The sequence below is a fragment of the Blennius ocellaris genome, assembly GCF_963422515.1.
Source record: "Blennius ocellaris genome assembly, chromosome: 15".
NCBI classification, from domain to species: domain Eukaryota; kingdom Metazoa; phylum Chordata; class Actinopteri; order Blenniiformes; family Blenniidae; genus Blennius; species Blennius ocellaris.
The window spans coordinates 11,921,854-11,941,742 of NC_137664.1; the positions used below are offsets into that span (position 1 = coordinate 11,921,854).

The following is a 19,889-nucleotide window of genomic DNA, read 5'->3' on the forward strand; positions in this document are numbered from 1 at the left end:
GGTCAGACGTTTTCAGAAATGAGAGCCTGAGAGGAGGGAGAACATGCAAAAGAAAGAATGAATATTCTGCACCTGATCTCAGAAAGGGAGTCTACTGTTGGCCTGAAAGTGAAGAAGACAAACAAAGGGAGTGTTTGAGTCCGGAGAACTTCAGCTTAGACAGAACCACAGAAGCAAAAGTTGACATCTTTGTGAAGAGAACAAAAACTTTGATTGGAGAAACTTAAGAAGACAAGAAAGGAACAAGGTGAAACCTCCCCGGAGAGAATCTGTCCTCCACTGCCCTGGAGCTGGCTGCGATCGTCTTCAGCTATGAGGATCTTTAACAAAAACCTTCGCCTTCAAGACGTCACCGTCATGTATTTCACCGCTCTGGCTGCTCTGATGGTCATCCTGGTGGCGTCGTACCACGCGCCCGACAACGCTGTCGACCTGTCCAGCCTTAAACAAAAGCCTTCTAGCCCTCTTCCTTATCTCCCCATGCCTTTCCGCGTCCCCCTTGATCCTCGAGGGGAGCTCCAGTTGGCTTGGAACATCAGCTACGCCAACCAGGAGATTTACATGGAGCTGACGGTGGCGGAGCTCAGGGATGGCGTCGTCCTGGGGATGTCTGACCGCGGAGAACTCACCAATGCAGATCTGGTGGTGCTGTGGGACTCTGGAGACAGCAGCTACTTTGGGGTAAGAAAGCCTGCAATGTGTATTCACAATAATACAAGTTTCTCGAATGTGACTTTTAGAATTTAAAGATGTACTTTTACAAAAAGTGACGCACAGCTGGTTTTCAAAAATGCAATAAAAAAAAAAAAAGAAAGAAAGAAAATCAGGCCAATTCATAAACCACAGGGTTTGGATGAAACCCTTTTTAAAAGAGGAGATTTGCATCATTCTCACACTGTCTGAGGTCTTTGGGGTGTATGATTGGTGTTTTTCGCTCGAGGAGTCAGCGGACGGTTTGCTTCATGATATCATTAAAACAAAGGGTGTCATCAGCCTCTGCTAATTAGAAATCATTCAAACTGCACAAATAACTGTTCCCGTGGGAATCATTAGCAGGTATTAACATATCAACTTTGAATCCTGTGCAGATTAAGATGTGTACATTGCTGTTTCTTATTTTTTCTTTTTTTGCCTGAATAAAGCTTTTCAAAATGAGAACATTATCTGCCTCAAATTTGTTGATAAATTACTGTGAAAATATAAAGAATTAATTTTTACCTAGCCTTTTTAATTGAATATCTTCCCATAGTCTTAGTATTGTGATAAGAGCTGCTGTGGACACATTATTAAAACGCAAGTGTGGAGCAGCTAGGATAAGTAGGAAATACAAATTCATTACAGTGAACACTTATTTTTTGAATTCCTCCTAATTTTTTCTTTGTGTCACATTAGTAGCATGAGAAAAGAGGCTATTTACTTTACTAATAACTTGTTTGGTAATTAAATAAAAAATATAAATTCCCACCTTGACAAGATCATCCAATATTTACAATACAAAAGAAATACAAAAAACTTGGTGAACTGAAGCTTAACTAACAATTTTGTTTATCAATTGCTCTGTCCGTTATTCTCAACTTGACAAACAGTCAGGCCACTAACATGCAATCAGCACCATCTTTAACGACTGTGTTTCTAACAAATGAAATTACTGTCTCACAAATGAAAACGGACCCTTACTTATAAAATATATTGTACCGCTCCTCGATGCATTTCACATGATCATTGTAATCCACAGAGTTACGCACACGCATTCACACATCATTGGTGGTGGCTGCCATGCAAGGCTTTCGCACCCCACTGGAAAAAAAAACCTTGGTTTTCCTTGTCTTGAGAAGAGCACTACAGTACATGGACCATCTGTGCCACAGTTCCTTAAACTGCAACATGAGCTGCTGCGTCAGAGCGAAATTGTTCTGAATAATCACATAATTGTAATGAAGAGAATGAATAAATTATGCAATGAGTAAAAGTTTCCAAGGGATGGTACATTTTGACGGTTGAATTTGCTGACATTTACAACATTTGTACGTATATTCGAATCAGTCTGAAATTTCCCATGAAAAACAATTTGACCAGAATAACACAGCACTCCTGTCAAGTATTTTGCAGGTAAATAAAAAGATGGCTTCTTTTCCAACTCTCTTTCTCAACCACTTTCATTTTTCTTCAATCAGCAGGGCAACATGACCCTCAAAGGTCACTGCTGTGCAACACTGTCACACTTGTTCCACTGCACACTCACATCCACATAAAGACAGACACACCCACACACCACCAAGAAAATACAAAGAAGGAAAGGGGAAAAAATAATAAAAGCCTATTCAATCATCATTCTGCAACCTCACAAATGGCCTTGAGACAACGTTACCAAATCAAGCTACAATGACTTCTAATCGTCTCTGGTCAAATCATAGACCATTGGAACAATCTTCTTCATCACTCTCATCCTCGTCATCATCAATAAACTGTGCTTTAATGTGGTGACGTGTTCCGTCGCTTATCATTCATGCCTTTATATAACCATGAATACTGTGGTGGAAAATGTCTCAAGTCTCGTCACATTTTAAAATCCATCGCACTAATTTAAAACATAGTTCCCTTAAAGTAGCATCATGGTGAATAAACTAATTCATCTGAAACAACTAAATACATGTACTATATAAATACATATTTACAAACAAAATCTATATTTATATAGATCTTTCATGGGGGGAAAAACTGAAGCTGTATTTGATCCTCTAACCTTTGCTACTCTGCACATTTACTGCTTAAAATGTTGGCTGCCAAACAAGAATGACTACTAATCCCTAAACTGGTTAAACATTTAAAGTTATGACACAAAAGAGGCTGTACTCATGCTGATCTGTTGGTGTGCAGTTTCACTGTGTTTAACCGTTACCCACTGGCTCATGAACAAGATATAAACTAAAATATTGTGTATGCAGATTAAACATGAAACTATTTTACATATTCATGAGATTCTTCTCTAAATGTTATTAATATTTAAGTACGGTTGTATTGTATTGAATAATTACTAAAATGTTCTCATGACAATTCACATATTCAAGTGTATGTTAAGTTAATTTAACTGTAACTTATACCCCAACAATGAAATGAAATTTCCACCTTTGACTTAATTCTACAGGCAGACAAACTGTAATGAGATGGATTAGATAAAGAAGTGGACATACTTATTTGTTTACTGCCAAGTTTGGAATTTTCTTTAACAGGCTTTTTTTTAAACGCGTCATTGACTACACTTTTTTTTTTTAACTGTCAAAATTTATGAAGAGAGAATTGCCCGCATTTTTTTTTATTCTATACACTGCATGCTTTTTTGCAATGGCACTGAAAATGTCCCTGGTTTTCATTTCATAAATGAATTCACTTTATGCCAACTGGTCATTGGTGATAATGATATTTGTTTCACTTCTTTTAGTTTGGAAGAACAAAGTGCTGCATTGCAGCTATAAACAATAACCTAAAAAGTACACGCATGCATATTCAGAGGATTTGGGAAAAAAAACACCTCTTTGTTTGACTCAAACAGAAACTTAGCTTTTTCATCCCTCGTTCAGTCATCCACTGACCAACAGGCCCTGTAGGAGCTCTGTTTCGGTACAGACAGATAAGAAAGATCACTGAGCCCTCTAAACACATGCTACACTAACTCATAACCATCAAGATGCAGAAACTTTTTATATAAACAGGACACGGCTCTGTATATCAGCCATCTGCAGCACAGACTGCTTGTGTTCAGTCTCCGATCCATAGAGGTCACATACAGCTCGTGTGCTGCAACTTGTATCTCACATCGCCTACATTTCTTCAAGATTATTTTATTTTTATATATATATATATATATATTGTTCATTTTCTTTTTAAATCACTGGCTTCAATATCTTCACAGCTGCAGAACAGTTACATAAGAGGGACATAGAGGGAGACGGAAATAAAGAGAGCAATCTCAGGTGCTATTCTGGACAGGTATGAATGTGAGAAACATAAGAGAAGACTGAGCAGTGGCAAAGCCTTCTGGCACAGAATAAGAATATCTCGTACATTGGGTTGAGAAGGTATCACAACATAAACTGCAACAGTCTTTGCTCATTTCTAATTGTGCGGTTTTCCCATCCGTTCACAGACACAGGTGATAATTACCTATAATAGTTCTTTGGGTACCTTAACATTTATTTGAACAATTTCTCTGTCTGACCTTGCTCTCACACCCATTAATTAATTTCTTTCTAATTTGCTTTGCTCATAATTAGCCATTTATAAGTTTCCAAAAGCTTTCACATTGTATCTTCTCCTTCAGGATGCCTGGAGTGACAGCGATGGCCACGTTTCGCTGGACAGCCAGCAAGACTACGAGCTGATTGAAGCCAAGCAGAAAGCTGGGGGTTTCTACTTGCTGTTCAAGAGACCGTTCAGTACCTGCGATCCCAGAGACTACCTGATAGAAGTGTGAAAAATCTCTTTTCTCATCTTAGAGTGTGAATATGGGCACAAAATTGTTTTTGGAACTTGGTAGCATCGATACTTTCCACCACCGGCTTTTTCTTGAATTTATTTTGAGAGTATTTTAAAGCAAATTTAATATGATGTCTACATTTGTAGAATCTGAATTATCCAGGGATCAGCTTCCCTTAACTCAATCTCTTTCACATTATGAGAGAAAATTGTCAATAGTGAAGTTACACTGAAAAAAATCAACTAAGCAGTTGTTTAGTTTACATATCCGAAATATATTTGATTAACATGAGCAAATTAAGTTTCTCCTTGCTAAATGGTTCATCGTAATACATATTCAGATAACATGATTAACATGGATTCAACCTACTTAATCTGAATAGATGGAAATGTATGACATGATTAAAATACATTAAAATATTCATAATTAAACAAATAAATTGTTTTGAGCACTGGTGCCTGCTCCATACTTAACTGATCCAGATATAAAGGACAGGTCAAATCTTTATTCGCTGTATAAGCTACAGGGGCAACTAGTCAAAAGCTCAAAAATTCAACTTGCATATATTGTACATATTTGGAGAATATATACAAACACTGATGTTTGATAGACCAACCACCAGTTTTCCCACTTGATCGTTACAGCTTGTGCGAAGGGTGTGTTCTTCATGTCACAAAGTGACATGGCCTAAAGTCATATAATGTCTGTCAGTCCAATAATTGACCTGGTTTGACATGTGGCAACTATAGCATGAGTCAGTGGCAGGAAGAACAGAGTTTTAAGTCATCACATGTGTACAACTCAGTATTACAGTGTCTTTGTTTTGTGTTTGTGAGCACCCAATGCAGCGTGGGAGTGTGTGTGCATGCTATCTTTTGTGCATATAAAAGCGAGACTGCTTATTAAAGACATCTCAAGGTTTCATGGGCAAACATAAAGTGCTATGAAAGTTGGAACGATCAGCGCTGCTCCCTCTGAAGCACTTATTGCTATGATTATGGTTTCCATGGTAATACATTAGAGTTTCTAAGTAGCAGGCACAAAATCAACACTCATCACTATGGCAACATAATAAAAGTTATCTTGCATTTTCTTTTTAAGGCCTTTCAGCCACATAGCTTTTCATGAGAAATGACTCGACCACTACCAAGTGAGTTTAAGAGTGCAATGAGAAGATTATTGGATGAAAAGGAAGACTGTGATAGAGTCTTCTGGCGACTTACTTGCTGGCTGAGCAGAAAGACGCTCGTTGTGGGTGTTTAGCAGATCATTCATCAAACCAGCAATGGACCCTGCAGATGGTTCCTAAAAGAAGAGATAAGAAGCCAGAAGGAATTTTATATAAAGATCAAAAAACACACAAGTTGGCAACGGATGTGGCAGAAGAATGAACTAGTGGGACAACGATTAGATGGGCTTGAATCGTAATGAACGGGAGAGAATGAATCAATGTGAAGGAAGGACTGATTTAGTAGGATGAAGATGAATGAATGAAGTAAAGGATGCGCAAGTGTGGCCGAGGGATGAATCGATGAAAGCAGGATGACAGAGAAGGATGACAGACCAGGATAGATGCATGAAATCATGGATGTTGGGGAAAGGATGCAGGAATGAATGAATGGATGAAAATAGGGGTGGGTAATGATGAAAGTGAGATGAATGGTCAAAACCAGGGCTATAGGAGATGGGTGTAGAAAGAGGATGAATTGACAGGAGGTTGAGCAGGATGTATGATTGAAACCAAGGATTGTGGGGTAGGAGTGTAGCATGAAAATAGATGGATGAAACTCCAGCTGAGTAAGAGGGGAAGTAGGACAGATGGATGAAACAGGGATGGTAACAAATTAAGGCAGGATGTGGATGAAATGATAAATAGGTAAGGGCGGAAATGAGATGAATGGATGAAACAATGCATGCTGGAGAAGGGATGTCAGAATAGGATAATTCAATAATGGATGAAACAAGGCATGGAGAGAAAGAGCATGACGTAGCTAAAACAAAAGATGGCAAACAAGGATGGAAGGATGAAACCAGAGTGGTCGAGAAGCCAGTTGAGGAGGAATCAATAGAGTGAGGGATGGGCACAAGAGAGGAAATTGAATGGATGAGAGTGGGGAGCAGAGCGGGGCTCAAGTATGACCTTGCTCCCAAATTAATTTCATTTATTATTTATTGACTATTAATATAAAATGCACATCATTTGTGGTCATATTCACATTGCCAGCAAACAAACACTTGTGTATTTCTGATTTGTGTGTGTGATTTAGGAAGGAACTGTGCACGTCATCTATGGGTTCTTGAATCAACCGCTTGCCTCACTGGAGCAGCTAAACCTGTCCAAGATCCACACGGGAGTACAGCGAGTACTGATGCTGCGCCCTGACACGCCGTCGCCGTCCCTGCCTCCAGATGTGCAGACGTTGGACGTGGTGTCGCCAAGTGTCATCATACCAAACCAAGAAACCACATACTGGTGCTTCATCCACAAGCTGCCTGAAAATATGCCCAAGAACCACATTGTTATGGTATGAAAGCCTCTTAAAGGCAAAATGCTTTCATGGGTTGTATTTACACATAACCAAGTGGGTGGTTTCAGATGGAGACTGTGCACAGAGCTTTTACTGCTCTTTATTTACCAGCTCGGGCCAAACAAAACATCAACTTGCTTAGTCATGGTTGCACTGAAGAAACGTATCACAAGCATCAACAGTATGACATTTTTCTTTGACATGCATGCCTCAGGTAGCAAAACTGCCTAACATAAATAGTGATGGATAAAAACGTTTTTTCTGCTCTTTCCCTCTATGTGTCAGTACGAGTCAGTGATAACTCCAGGTAACGAGGCCATCGTGCATCACATCGAGGTTTTCGAATGTGCTCCAGATATCCGCAATGTTCCCCAGTACAGCGGCTCCTGTGAAGACAAGATGAAGCCGGGCAAGCTCAACTTTTGCCGCCATGTGCTTGCTGCTTGGGCTATGGGAGCTGAGGTATACTGAGAAACACACATGCAATCACTAAAAGAAATCATATTATTCAGCTTTTCAACACTTTCACATGGGTCTTCCATGCCATTTGAATATTGCCTCATTTTATCTGCATTTACAATCTGCTGTGTCTGTGTGAGCCAGACTGGCTCTGCCCACACATGCCCACTTAAGGAAGAGAAGGAAATACTTCCTCTCCTGGTACCATGTACCAGAACAGAGTTGCCCAATTGTGGGAGCAACACACTTTTTAAAAACTGAAAGAAGCCAGGAAGAGAGGTGACAGACTTTTTCATTCCTTGAGGGTCATTCCCAGGTATAGGGACCCATATTACTGTTTGAAAACCATTTGAAAATTTATTTAGCATAATATGACCCCTTTAAATACCAACAAAAGTGGCGACTTTGCCACACCTTCTCTGGCTATACATGAAGAAACAAAAATAGATCAGCACTCACTCAAATTGTTCTATAAAACTCAATAAACCAAAGATTGAGCATAGAGATTGACTTTGAGCCAGTCATTGTGACTATTACGAGAGGTAAACAGAAACTCCTACATAAGGAATACACATGCCTGAAACTCCACGTATTAAACAGAGTAAAGAGGATCCCACACACACCACATGTCTATTAGGAGTGTGGAGACAGTCTGCATGTGGGAAGCACTCTAAAACACATATTAACTTGCGATCCTGGAAGTACAAATACACAAATGAATATCACATTTTCATGATATTATTAGCTCCTACTAAGGACACTCATGTTTTTTTTTTTTTTGAAAAGCAAATCTGTGGTTTTTCACAACTTGAGGAAACTGCACTTCACAACTGATTGCCGCATTCCACTTTGTGTTTCGTGTTGAGCTAATATTAGTTTTATGAAAATATTTGATCAAGATTTATTCTGCAGTCAGTGGAGGCCGGAGGGGCAGGGGGCAGAAGGAAAAGCTCAGCTACAAACCACAAGGAACTTTGTACTATCAATCAATCAACTTTATTTGTATCGCACTTTTGTATACAATCAAAGTAATAGAAAGTGCTCGACATAATTTAAAAACAGTGCAAAGATACACTAGATAATTAAAAAACACACACACACACACACACACACACACACACACACACAATGTGGTTTGAAGACATGGCAGGGCACTGAAGACTAAGGTGAGGAAAGGGCCACATTTGTGGGCCGTTCACACTGGGGGCAGCACAGATTCTAACCACAGGGGGCGCTGCCACACAGATCCCCCCCAGCCCGGGCAGACTGGCGAATCCCACAACATCCGTAGGGGACCAGCCAGGTGTCCGGGGCAGAGAAACCCAATGGACCGCACCACCAGAGGGGAACCTGACCACCACCAGTGTAGTGACCCCTGAGAGGGACTACTGGAGATAAAAATTCAGTTATGAACCCAATAAAAGTAGATAAATAGATGATAGGTACGGTAGATAAATAGATAAAGTAGATAAGTAAATAAACAAGACACATATCTGCATATATACATATAAATAAGTCAGTTAAAAGCCTGATTAACAAGGTGAGTTTTTAACCGTTATACTATTAAAATATAGTAATGTTACAAATCAAATAAACCAAGAAAATGCCCATTTTTGAATCTGATGAGGTGGGTTGGTGTTTTGAGGCACTTAAAGGTCCACCTCCACCGGTAAAATCAAAAATCCCAGATCACCAGATTTAGTTTCATTTTATGGATACGACTGGAATTCCAGTTTTTCCTCCTGTTGTTTCCGAGGAACAATCATTGCAGTTTTGTTTTTTTTAATGCAAAGCACGTGCCTGAAAATCATCCTGCTTCCCTTTATAAACAAGTCAACCCACTCTTGTCAGTCATTTGTAAGACAAACGATGCACCACACTGAGGAACAACAGCCACCGACCAGCCAGCGAAGTGTGCGAGCAAGCCGGCAGCCTGCTACCCACATAAAGCAAAAAGGACAGGGAACGGTGCGGCTGTCACCATATTTCTCTGCACTACTCCCCACTGTATCACAGCCAGCCTGGCCCCTCTCCGATTGGATTATCTGCCAGCCTAACAAAAACAAGCAGGATGCCTTCTGCGAGCTGTGAGCTGTGAAGACAAGATTAGGTGGGAAATATTCAGGCCCCTTTCATCACCTCTTAATAGTGTTGTTTCATTCTCTTCGGCGCCACATCAGAAGAGAAATGTGGCCTCAACAAACACAAACCAAGAGAGAATGAAGCAAGTAGAGTGAAGGAAGTTGGAAGAGGAGTGAAACAACAATGCATGACACTGTCAGGATTGCAAAGAGAGGACAATGCTGGAAAAAGAAGTAGCGTGTGTGTTTCAGTGTGTGCATGTAGGAGAAGTGTCTGAGGATTTTCTGTTGCAACAATGAGAATAAAACAACTCTTTGTCTCATTGAAAAACACTGTGCATCAACAGATGTGGCTCCAGATGAGACTGTATGACATAAGCAGGGGGAGTGACACTGAATCCAGATTAAATCGTACGTGCATTTAACTTTAGTGATCGTGACACCTGCACTCAATGACTCAAAAGATATTTTCTTTTAGGCTACAAAAGGCAAGACTGTTCTCGTCATCTCAGGGGAAACATCCATGTGAGAATACAACCTTTGTCTGTGTAAGAATAATCAATATGTGGTTGTAAGGCAGTGCATGGAGCCACACGAGACCTCAGACACATTTGAAGGCTCAAAAAAGGAACTCTGCTGATGCAATCTATGAGCCGATGCTCGGTTTTCTGCAAAATAATCAATTTGTCGCAGCTATGAATTTTAAATTCAGTGCTTCACGAATTTGGAAGAATCTGTTTATCTTTGGAAGAAATCATAATCTTTCAAATGCAAGCAGTATGTGGGATAAGCTTGATATGTAAAAATGACTCTTTAGAAATAAGACTTTTCTGAGAGGCTGATGGGTATACTTTTGCTTAACAAGAAGAATATCCCAGATTTCAGCTCAGACTGGAGGGTTTTATTGTGGAGAGATCACATTTTTCTCTGGCTGCTCCTCCCACAGTGAGAAAACATTCATAAGAGGTTAACTGGTGACTCTAAATAGACTGTAGGTTTAAATGCATGTATTTTTTGTTGCAATTTTCTGTTGATCAAGAGAGTCACAGTTTATGAAAGCACTGGACTCAACTTTCTAGACATCCTAGAAAATATTAAATCAAACTCACACCTGTAACAGCTGACAAGACAAGCGTCCAGGAAAGGCAAACATTAATGCCCCCACCCCCATTTCTTTGGTTTCAAATGGTAAATATATTCTGGGTTACAAAATGTATGTTGTTTTTTTTCTGTCATCCTCTCAGAATGTATTTAATACTGAGGCTTCAACTGTCAAAACCTACTTAAACTCTCATTTACATGTGGATATCGCCACCACTGAACTGTAGCGCCTACTCCCAGATGAGCAAGTATGCCAACCTGCACATATTGTGAAGCCACTGGAGTAAATCTGGAACAGGTTCTTCCAAATCATCACTGAGATACCTGACAAATAGTTCAAGCCAGAGCTCCAAATGAGAGAAGAATTGACGAGGTATTAAACCATGCATGTCTTCAATGTCTTTGCAGGCTTTTTACTATCCTCCCGATGCTGGTCTGGCTTTGGGCGGACCCGATTCTTCGAAGTTCCTTCGCCTGGAAGTCCATTACCACAACCCTCTCCTTATATCTGGTACATTCGGGGTTGAGTCCCGCACATGCTCAGATACTCTCTCTTTTTCTTTCACTCACACGCGCACACACACACACATCTCCATATCTCTCACTCGGAGCCCTCAGCTTATCTGAAACTGAGCAATTCATTTAGAATGATGCGGTAATAACTTTTGATCTCACTTTTACTAGTCAGTACACGCTTTGCCTTCTATATCCTGATCTGACCTTACAATACACATACATACATCCCATTTACAGCTTGTCTCCATTTTGATCTTTTTTGTAAGACTTTGACTCTTGCTTTTCAGTAGTTTCATGTTCTTTTGTTACGTTCTATGAAACCTAACATTCAGAGACGTAAATATAAAGTAAGGTGAAAAGTTATGACAGAGGTTTGCATGTGGATGATAATAAAAAAAAATTGTATAATAGAAATGCGGCATTTTAGCCTAATGTAATATGATAGATATATTAAAAGTAAAAACACAAGGCGAAACACAACTGCAAACATATGTTGAAACGGGTATAACGATGATGGGTCTATACAGCATCGAAGCACAAATCCAACCGATTTCCACCTTTAACTAAAAGTTTCTCATTATTACTCCTACTGTACTGCTTTTCTCAAGTTCATAGAGCCTTACAAAAGTTTTCTTCAGGACAATCTTCAGGAAGTCCAATATAAACCAAAATATGTTGCTTCTTGAGACACAAAGTCTGGTGTGTTTGTGATCTTGGAAATACTTGTGTGACTTTCACCCTTGATGGCCTGAGAATTGGCAGCACTGCCTTACTTGGATTTAAAAATACATTTATTTAATGTGGGGTTTTTTTCTGGTCTGTTGGAGAAGCAGCTATAATCACTGTGAAAGGGAGAGATTCTACGCCTCCCCTTCTCCATGATGAAGAAATAACTTTCTGGGGTAGATCCCACCCCATCTCTGCAAGCAAATTGCACCCTGATTATGTCCTTTGGCCACGTTGGCATCTCATTTATTTGTATAACTTTAGAACTTACCACAATGTGGCCTAGAGCAGGGAAGTCAAACATACAGTTTGTGAGCCAAAACTAGTCTGCCAGAGCCAGCAAGACGAAACATTTGGAAGTGTCATTGTTTACAAGTTATTTTGCTTCCATTTTGCTGGTCTCTTCCAATCAAGATTGAAAAGAATTTGACATCTCTGGTGTAGAGGATATTTTCAAGTTGTTTCTGCTTCAATGCCCACTTAAAAGTCAAATCAGCAAGGATGGCAACAGAGGACTCTCGACAAGTCCACTCATGTTTGGTCTTTATTTTGTTGATAAACAAATGTTGAGTGTTCTGTTAGTTGAAAACCTCAAAACAATTCAAACCACATTAGTAAAACAAGTCACCCTCAATTTGACGCCTTGAAAAAAATTGTCAAAAGAAACCGCTTTCACCATATAACTTTAATGGCAATTAAAGAATTGTCCAACAAATTTTTCAGGGATTAAAACCATTGAAATTTCATTTTCTCGTTTGATCTTGAACCAAAATCAAACAATCTCATTAACCAACATTGTTAATATAATTGCAGAGTGTGAAGAAATAATTTTAAATCAGAAAACCATGGCAGTTTTGAATGAGCACAACCTAAGTTCACCCCAAGCCCCAAGTATTAAATTACATCACAATAAATATCTCAGGGCTTTAAAAACACCCAAATGCACCAGATCAAATAAATGTCCTACCAGTTGCATTACCACAGGGATCCATGCACCGAAGCAAACAGTTTAGCTGCTCCTCTCTCGAGCAGCATGCCACTCCACGCAACCAAAGGGCCACGCCTGCCCATCGATCCGCCCACTGAGCGCAGGCTCTCTTGCTCTGCCTACACACCAGGTGACACAATCTACCCTGTCCAGCTTGCTAGTGCCCTCTTGTGCATTCCTCCAGACCAATTACTGACATGACTGAAACAAAACTAGAGGAATTGTACAGACCAAAGGAAAAGAATTGAAAAAGACTCAACATTTATGCAACTGAGCTTGTCACTGAAAGTCCACTGGCTTGAATCCCACTGCCGCTGTGTCACCACCGTGGGTTCAATCAAACATCCAGTGCCATTATAAATCTCACACCTATATTTTCCCCATCGTTCTTCCTGCAGAAGTCGGTTGCTCGAAGCAATACATATAATACATGAATTATTCCCTGATTTATCTATATTTCATAGTGTGTCAGAGTGCACAGTGAATTTGGCTGTTGCACAGTGAGTAGTAAAACCTCTTGAATGCTCAATACATTAATGATTCAGTATTTTTCACACAGGCCGGCGCGACTCATCTGGGATACGACTGCACTACACCCCGAGTCTGAGGCGATATGATGCCGGGATCATGGAGCTGGGCCTTGTTTATACTCCTATAATGGCTATTCCACCCAAGCAACAGACTTTCTACCTGAGTGGATACTGCACAGCCAAGTGTACTCAGACAGTATGTGGACAAAAAAAAACCCCATATTGACTGCACTATTTGTGGTTGAAATGTTAATAACATAAGGTCAATATTCCAGGTGACATGCCACTGTCCCTATAGACGTCTTACTTGGAGCCTGACCCAAAGGCTTGTTTCTCTGCCCGTCTATTTGTGTATCCAGGCTTTGCCTCCAGGAGGAATCCATATATTTGCGTCTCAGCTGCACACCCACCTGGCAGGCCGCGGAGTGAGGACAGTTTTGGTGAAGTCAGACAGGGAGGTAGAGGTGGTACAGGAGGACCAGCACTTCAGTACACACTATCAGGTGAGAGAATGGCTGCGTTTATACTCCGAGGAATTCCACTTTATACAATGCACCTTAAATTAGACTGCGGAAAAGTGAGCGTTACCTCATTTCTGGCTGAGCTTAGTCCTTCTGGGATAAAGATCCTTTATATATCTGTGAAACTCTAAGTGTTTCCGCTTGCTGCCATTTCTGCATCTTTAAATTCTGTCTCATGAGAGTTGGTCTTTAATCTTGCAGCGCGAGACACCTGCACACAAAGAAAGAAAGCTTAACCAATGTCACGTATTGAAAGATAAAGCATTCATTGGGCAAAATTCCAGAGGTATCATAGTTAATTTATTTAATGTTTGCTTGGACCTGATTTTAACAGTAATTTCTTAAAACATAGAAAGCAAAGAGAAGTTTTCATTAAATACTACTCATCAGTGGGTGTATGTACCTTTCACAGATGGCTAATTTTAAAATGGTTTATTGGAGCATAGCTGATGCTAAATAGATTAAGGAGTCTGTTATTTCTTCACCAGAGAGGAAAAGTGCAGGTCTAGCATGATCTTAACAGTTTACAGATTGTAGTTATTGTAATTAAATTCCAACTAGAATAATCTTTGTTTAGTTTTCAGACAACAGTAGAACACCACCTTTTTTTAACACTGCTTTGAGACATGAAACACATACAGTCTGGGTTTAAATGAATTGGAGTTTTAGGTGTATAATTTTAGAGGACAGAGAGCAATGTTTGTTAAGATAAAATAATTGTTGCTTGCAAGATCTTCTGCTGCCAAAAGAAAAAATAAATGGATGTAGTCAAATTACCAGTAGTTAATAGATTTCAGAAGGTGAGTTTGGTTACAACAGAGTGAGGTGAATCATAAAGTGAATCACAAAGACATGAACGCTGGTGCTCTACAGACATATGGAGGCCTTTTATGATACACAGTCCTAAGTTGTTTCGTGAATTCGAAACTCATCAAACACACACAGAAAAAAAAAAAAAAAACACCTATTGATTGTCAGCTGGACATCTAAACCGACAAACAACAACATTAACATTGTTGAGAGACAGCAGTCGACATCTGTTGTGCTTTATTTATGCTCAATAACCTGAGGCAAGCAGTCTAACACACATGCACACACACACTTCACACACACTTCACACACACACACACACACACACACACACACTGGGAGCAGGACATCTGCTGACTGTCTGATAAAATCTCCAGCTGCTGTTGATGTCAGGCTAATGTGAGTGTACCTGAGTGGTGTTGTTTCAAACCCTGCAGACTCATTAGGCCTATGAAGTCTTTATCAGAAACATTCTGAGCAAACCTAATGGACCCTTTGATGCACAAAGGCAGCAACTCTAAAAGCTCAGAGGCAAAGCTTCGAAAACGGCCACTGTCATCATGGTGCACTTGAAATGAATGCACAGTATGTATCCAATTAAATCACAAATCCAGATAATAGAGAAGGACATTGCGAACTCGGTACTCTACAGAATATTCCTCCATGAAAAACTTAAAGAAAGTACTGTTCAGTTCAAATAACAACTTTTTGTCCCAACAGAATCTGTCGTTTACTTGTATTTTCTTGTGAATAAGAACAGAAAAACCTCACATACTACTTATTACTTTAATGTGCTTCTTTTTTTAACAGACAATTCGAGTCTTGAGGAAAATGGTGACTGTTCTACCTGTAAGTATAAAATGATGACGATGGCTGCAACTGGTAATTCCAAAAGCAAGGTCTGCAATTTGCTTTAGATTTCCACTGTGATGATTGTACCCTTGAGAGAATCAAGAAACGAGAATGAATTTTGCTTTTTCTGCAAGCTCAGCTGGGAAGGCTACATCTGAATGGTAGTGCCGCAGATGCATTTTCACTTCTTCTCTTTGCATTTAAAGTATTGAATTAGAATACTTCACTGCTGTGTTGGGTGTTTAAACAAAGGGGAAGTAGGGACAGACTGTCAAAAAAAAAAAAAAATAAGTGCTGTGATAGAAAATTCCTGGGGGACGGGCCGAACAACAGCAGCTGAGCCGCAAACTGGCCACTGGCTCTCTTACGTAATAATTTCTCTTTCAGTAACCTTATTGTCCGTGCTCTTTGGTAAATGTAAACTATGGTGGACTGCTGGCGTTTTGTTTTTCTGCTTAATCCTGCAGGGTGACGTCCTCATAACAAAGTGTACTTTCAACACAGAAGATAGGAGCAAGCCGACAGTGGTGAGAGCATTACTATCACCAAACGTCCCTTTGATCGCCTCTCAATAAGCTTGAATGAAACTTTAATCTCACTCCTTTAAGCTCCACCTTATTCCTTTCATCCTTCGATACCTGCAACTGATTTTTGTATTATATCTTTGAAAATTCTCTCATCTCTCGACGTTGATCTTTCTACCTCAGGGAGGTTTCGGCATCATGGATGAAATGTGTGTCAACTACGTTCACTATTACCCCCGTACTCAGCTGGAGCTGTGCAAGAGCCATGTTGATCCTGGGTATCTGCAGAAGTACTTTAACTTCATTAACAGGTGAGGCATGCACAGACCTTCTCTCCCCATAAGTCATTATCTTGGCCCTCTCCTCCTTCACCCTCTTTCCCATTGAGCATCTGCTTCTCCATCTCACGTGTGACTAAGCAGTTTTCAGCATCCCTCCTCTTCCTCTTCCTCCTCACTCTGTCTTTCAGCGCCCTCTGGGACTACAGTGGTGATTACTTTGTTTAAGCTTGAAGTGCGTCGTCCTTTCAAAGTGAAACTCACACAGTTTCTTGCCCACTTTTTTCAATCTCTTCCTTCTTTTGCAATCTCTCTCAGCCATCGACTTTCATCTACCTTTTCCAATCTCTCCCTCCTCCCGCCTCCCTCCAGGTTTCATGGAAATGACCAGTGTGTGTGCGGCGAGGTCGATGTGACAGAGCAATATTCTCAACTACAGTGGGATCCATTCACTGAGGAAGTGCTGGACTCCCTTTATAACACGGCTCCTATCTCGATGCACTGCAACCAGTCGACTGCACATCTCTTTCCTGTAAGTCACTGCTGTAGCACGCACACGTATACGATCATCTACCGAGCCACCAATTAAACCCGTTCAAAAGCAGACATGAGTCAGACTGGCTGAACAATTTGCAATATAAACACAGACACACTGTGTTTGGATCAGAGTGAATAAATCAATTACAAACTGCACAGATCAAACTTTTCTCTCAGAAAATACGAGTTTCACTGGTGCAAAGCATCATACAAACCAAGTGCAGCCACAGAAACAGAGTTCAGTGTTTTAGTGAATACAAAATGGAGAGGGCTGGATAATAAACACCCAGCAGTGGAAAAAAAGATTCACACATTTTTCATTCATTCATTCATTTGAAGTGATACATTTATTTTATCGAACTCAGGGTCACAAGATGCTGGGGGCCAATCTCAGGTCACTATGGGTAAAGGAAGAGAACCCCATATTCAAACCTCCAGACAATTTAAGGCTACTGGTTGACCTGGATGCATGTTTTGTGGACGCAGGATCAAACCGGTGGAAGTCTTTTTTTACACCTCATGAATCACGAGTACTAAACACTACACCATTGTATGGCCCTCTACCTGAGTAAAATATAACCCAATGATGGACCTGTAATCTATTACAGTTGGAAGTCCTGCATACAACACAACCTGAGTCGTTGTATGAACAGTGAATGTGTTTCAAGGTGTCACATTTTAAAGCAGTCAAGCACTGGCATGAGGCCAGCATATTACCGTGAAAGCTGGTGGAGGGGAAAGTACCTTCATTTACGCTGTTCTCTATTACACAGGAATTGCAATTTCAACTTGAAGGAAGCTCTGATCCACAAGTAAATTTTTTAGCTCCTTCTCTGGTTATTTAAATGTTTTTTGTTCATTTAAATATTTAATGTGAATTGCGTGATAAGTTTAGAGGAAACGCTGTTATCAACTCAAAGATGTGTTAAATGTGAGTAAGGTGGAAGAAAACCACTGGTTTAATTTTTTAAATTGTGCTGTATTTTTTTAAGCCTGATATTTTTAACTACCTAATCTAAATTTGAAAACAGACACTGTCAAATGAAAACAGAATAAATAGTCACTGTAGGTTGTTGAGTGTGGAAAAAATTTCATCAAATTGAAATTTTAGCTCAGTACTACAAGTGTAGCGAATCACAGCCTGTGATTAAATGTACTAAGGTAGTATTGGCATGAGGCCAGCACATTGCTGCGAGAGCTGCTCGAGGTGAAAGTACCTTTATATATGCATTTATCATTTACACAGGAGTTGGAATTTCAACTTGAAGGAAGCTATGCTCCACATCTATTTTGAAAAACAAGCAATGAATCCAAAACAATAACATTTGCATACAGCACATGTACTTATTATAGATCCTGTCTCATGTGTCATTCAATATTCCAATTACGTTTGTAAAACAAATCTTTCTCTTGCATCAATAATAACTTTGTGTCACTGTTAGTTTTGGAGGAAACGTTTCTGGTTTCAAGAAAAAATTATATCACGCACTTTGATTTACAACAGTATGGTGGTGACAACTTTCTCCTCATTGTGGGAAATTCACAGTTTCAGTCTGGGCTTGGGGTCCTTTCGGAATGGAGTTTCTCTGAGTAGTTTAGTTTCCTCCCACATTCCCAAAACGTGTTTAATTAGATCATTTGAAACATTTGAAATAACATTTTGATGTGGTGGGCTGCACAGTGGTGCCCTTGCCCCACAATGAGATTATCACCCAGTTGATCAGTCTGTCTGGTCTTTTTTCTGGAGAGTTTACATGTTGTCCATGTTGTCCTTCTTTTCAGTAGGAACTTCCAAACTCCTAGGTTAATTGGTGTCTCTGAAATTGCTTGTAGGTGTGAATGTGGGTGTGTGTGGTTTTGTGTCCCTCTGTGTTTTCACCTATAGTCATCTGGTATCAACTTCCAAGTGATTGGTAAGTGATAATAATAATAATCATCATCATCATCATCTGACTCGGATGAGTCAGATGATGAAAAACCCATTTCAGAAAAATGGGTTTTTATAAACTTCAAAATCGACTGCAGTTGCTCGTCTTTTTTAATAAAATGGTCTTTAATGCACTAATGGTCACATTAAAGGAAGGCATAATGTTTTCAAAATTATTATTCTGGCGATATGTGATGAGCCAAAAACCAAAAAAATAAGTAAACCTTCCACTCATTCAGCAGTGATGTTTGTACTTTTTTTTCCCCTTTGAGCTGCCAGCACGCTGTAAAAAACAGTAGACGCTGTTTGGCAGGGGGATGATGAGCAATGCAGCAATTGCTGGCAGAAGCTTGTGCAATAAATCAGAATTTTATGAAGCAAAATGATGGGATTCGACATGAGGCAAACATGTGCAGCTGAACAAAGTGACTGGGAGCCTGTGCACACAGTTGAAGGCCTCACAGCAGGCCGCCATATACAACAGGAGTTATTGTACTGAACATTGCACATGCTAGTAAAACTTGCTTCAGCGCATCGTCGTGCAGACAAAGTAAGTTGAACACAAAAGACACGCCTCAACTCACAGGTAAATAAAATCGAAAACACATTTGTTTCTGTTAAATTTAACTGCTGCTTCAGCTAATGCTCAGTTTACACAATCTGCTTGCCGTTTTCCTTTTTTGCGCATCTCAGACAAGGAAACCACACTTACTACCACAATGCGCAAGCTTTTCCACACAAATAAAAGCGATGCTCCAATCTAAAATACACACAAAGAAATGCAGTTGAGTGAACCATTTAGGAGTGGCACACTGCGTAGGACCAACTGGGTCAATACTTCAATAAAAGCCACTGTCTAAATAGCGATGGCAGAAGGTCATTTGATGAGTTTTGGGCCACTTGACACTCCAGATGTGAAGAGCATTATTTATCTATTTCCTCAGGGGGAGTGGGAAAAGCAGCCTCTACCTGTGGTCACCTCTGTCCTGGAAAAACCTCGCTACCCCTGCGAGGGAGGCAAACCACCAACGAGCTGA

General features: G+C 40.0%; 1 protein-coding gene across 1 annotated transcript; it reads left to right on the top strand.

Annotated features, from left to right (window-relative positions):
• Positions 1 to 312: 312 nt before the first annotated feature.
• dbh (dopamine beta-hydroxylase (dopamine beta-monooxygenase)) lies at positions 313 to 19,889 on the top strand (the record flags this gene model as incomplete). Its single annotated transcript, XM_080509758.1, has 12 exons — positions 313 to 681; positions 4,319 to 4,465; positions 6,742 to 6,999; positions 7,288 to 7,464; positions 11,052 to 11,154; positions 13,433 to 13,599; positions 13,763 to 13,906; positions 15,545 to 15,583; positions 16,054 to 16,113; positions 16,294 to 16,421; positions 16,761 to 16,920; positions 19,797 to 19,889. 12 exons carry the CDS (start codon positions 313 to 315, stop codon positions 19,887 to 19,889), a joined length of 1,845 nt encoding a protein of 614 aa, XP_080365884.1.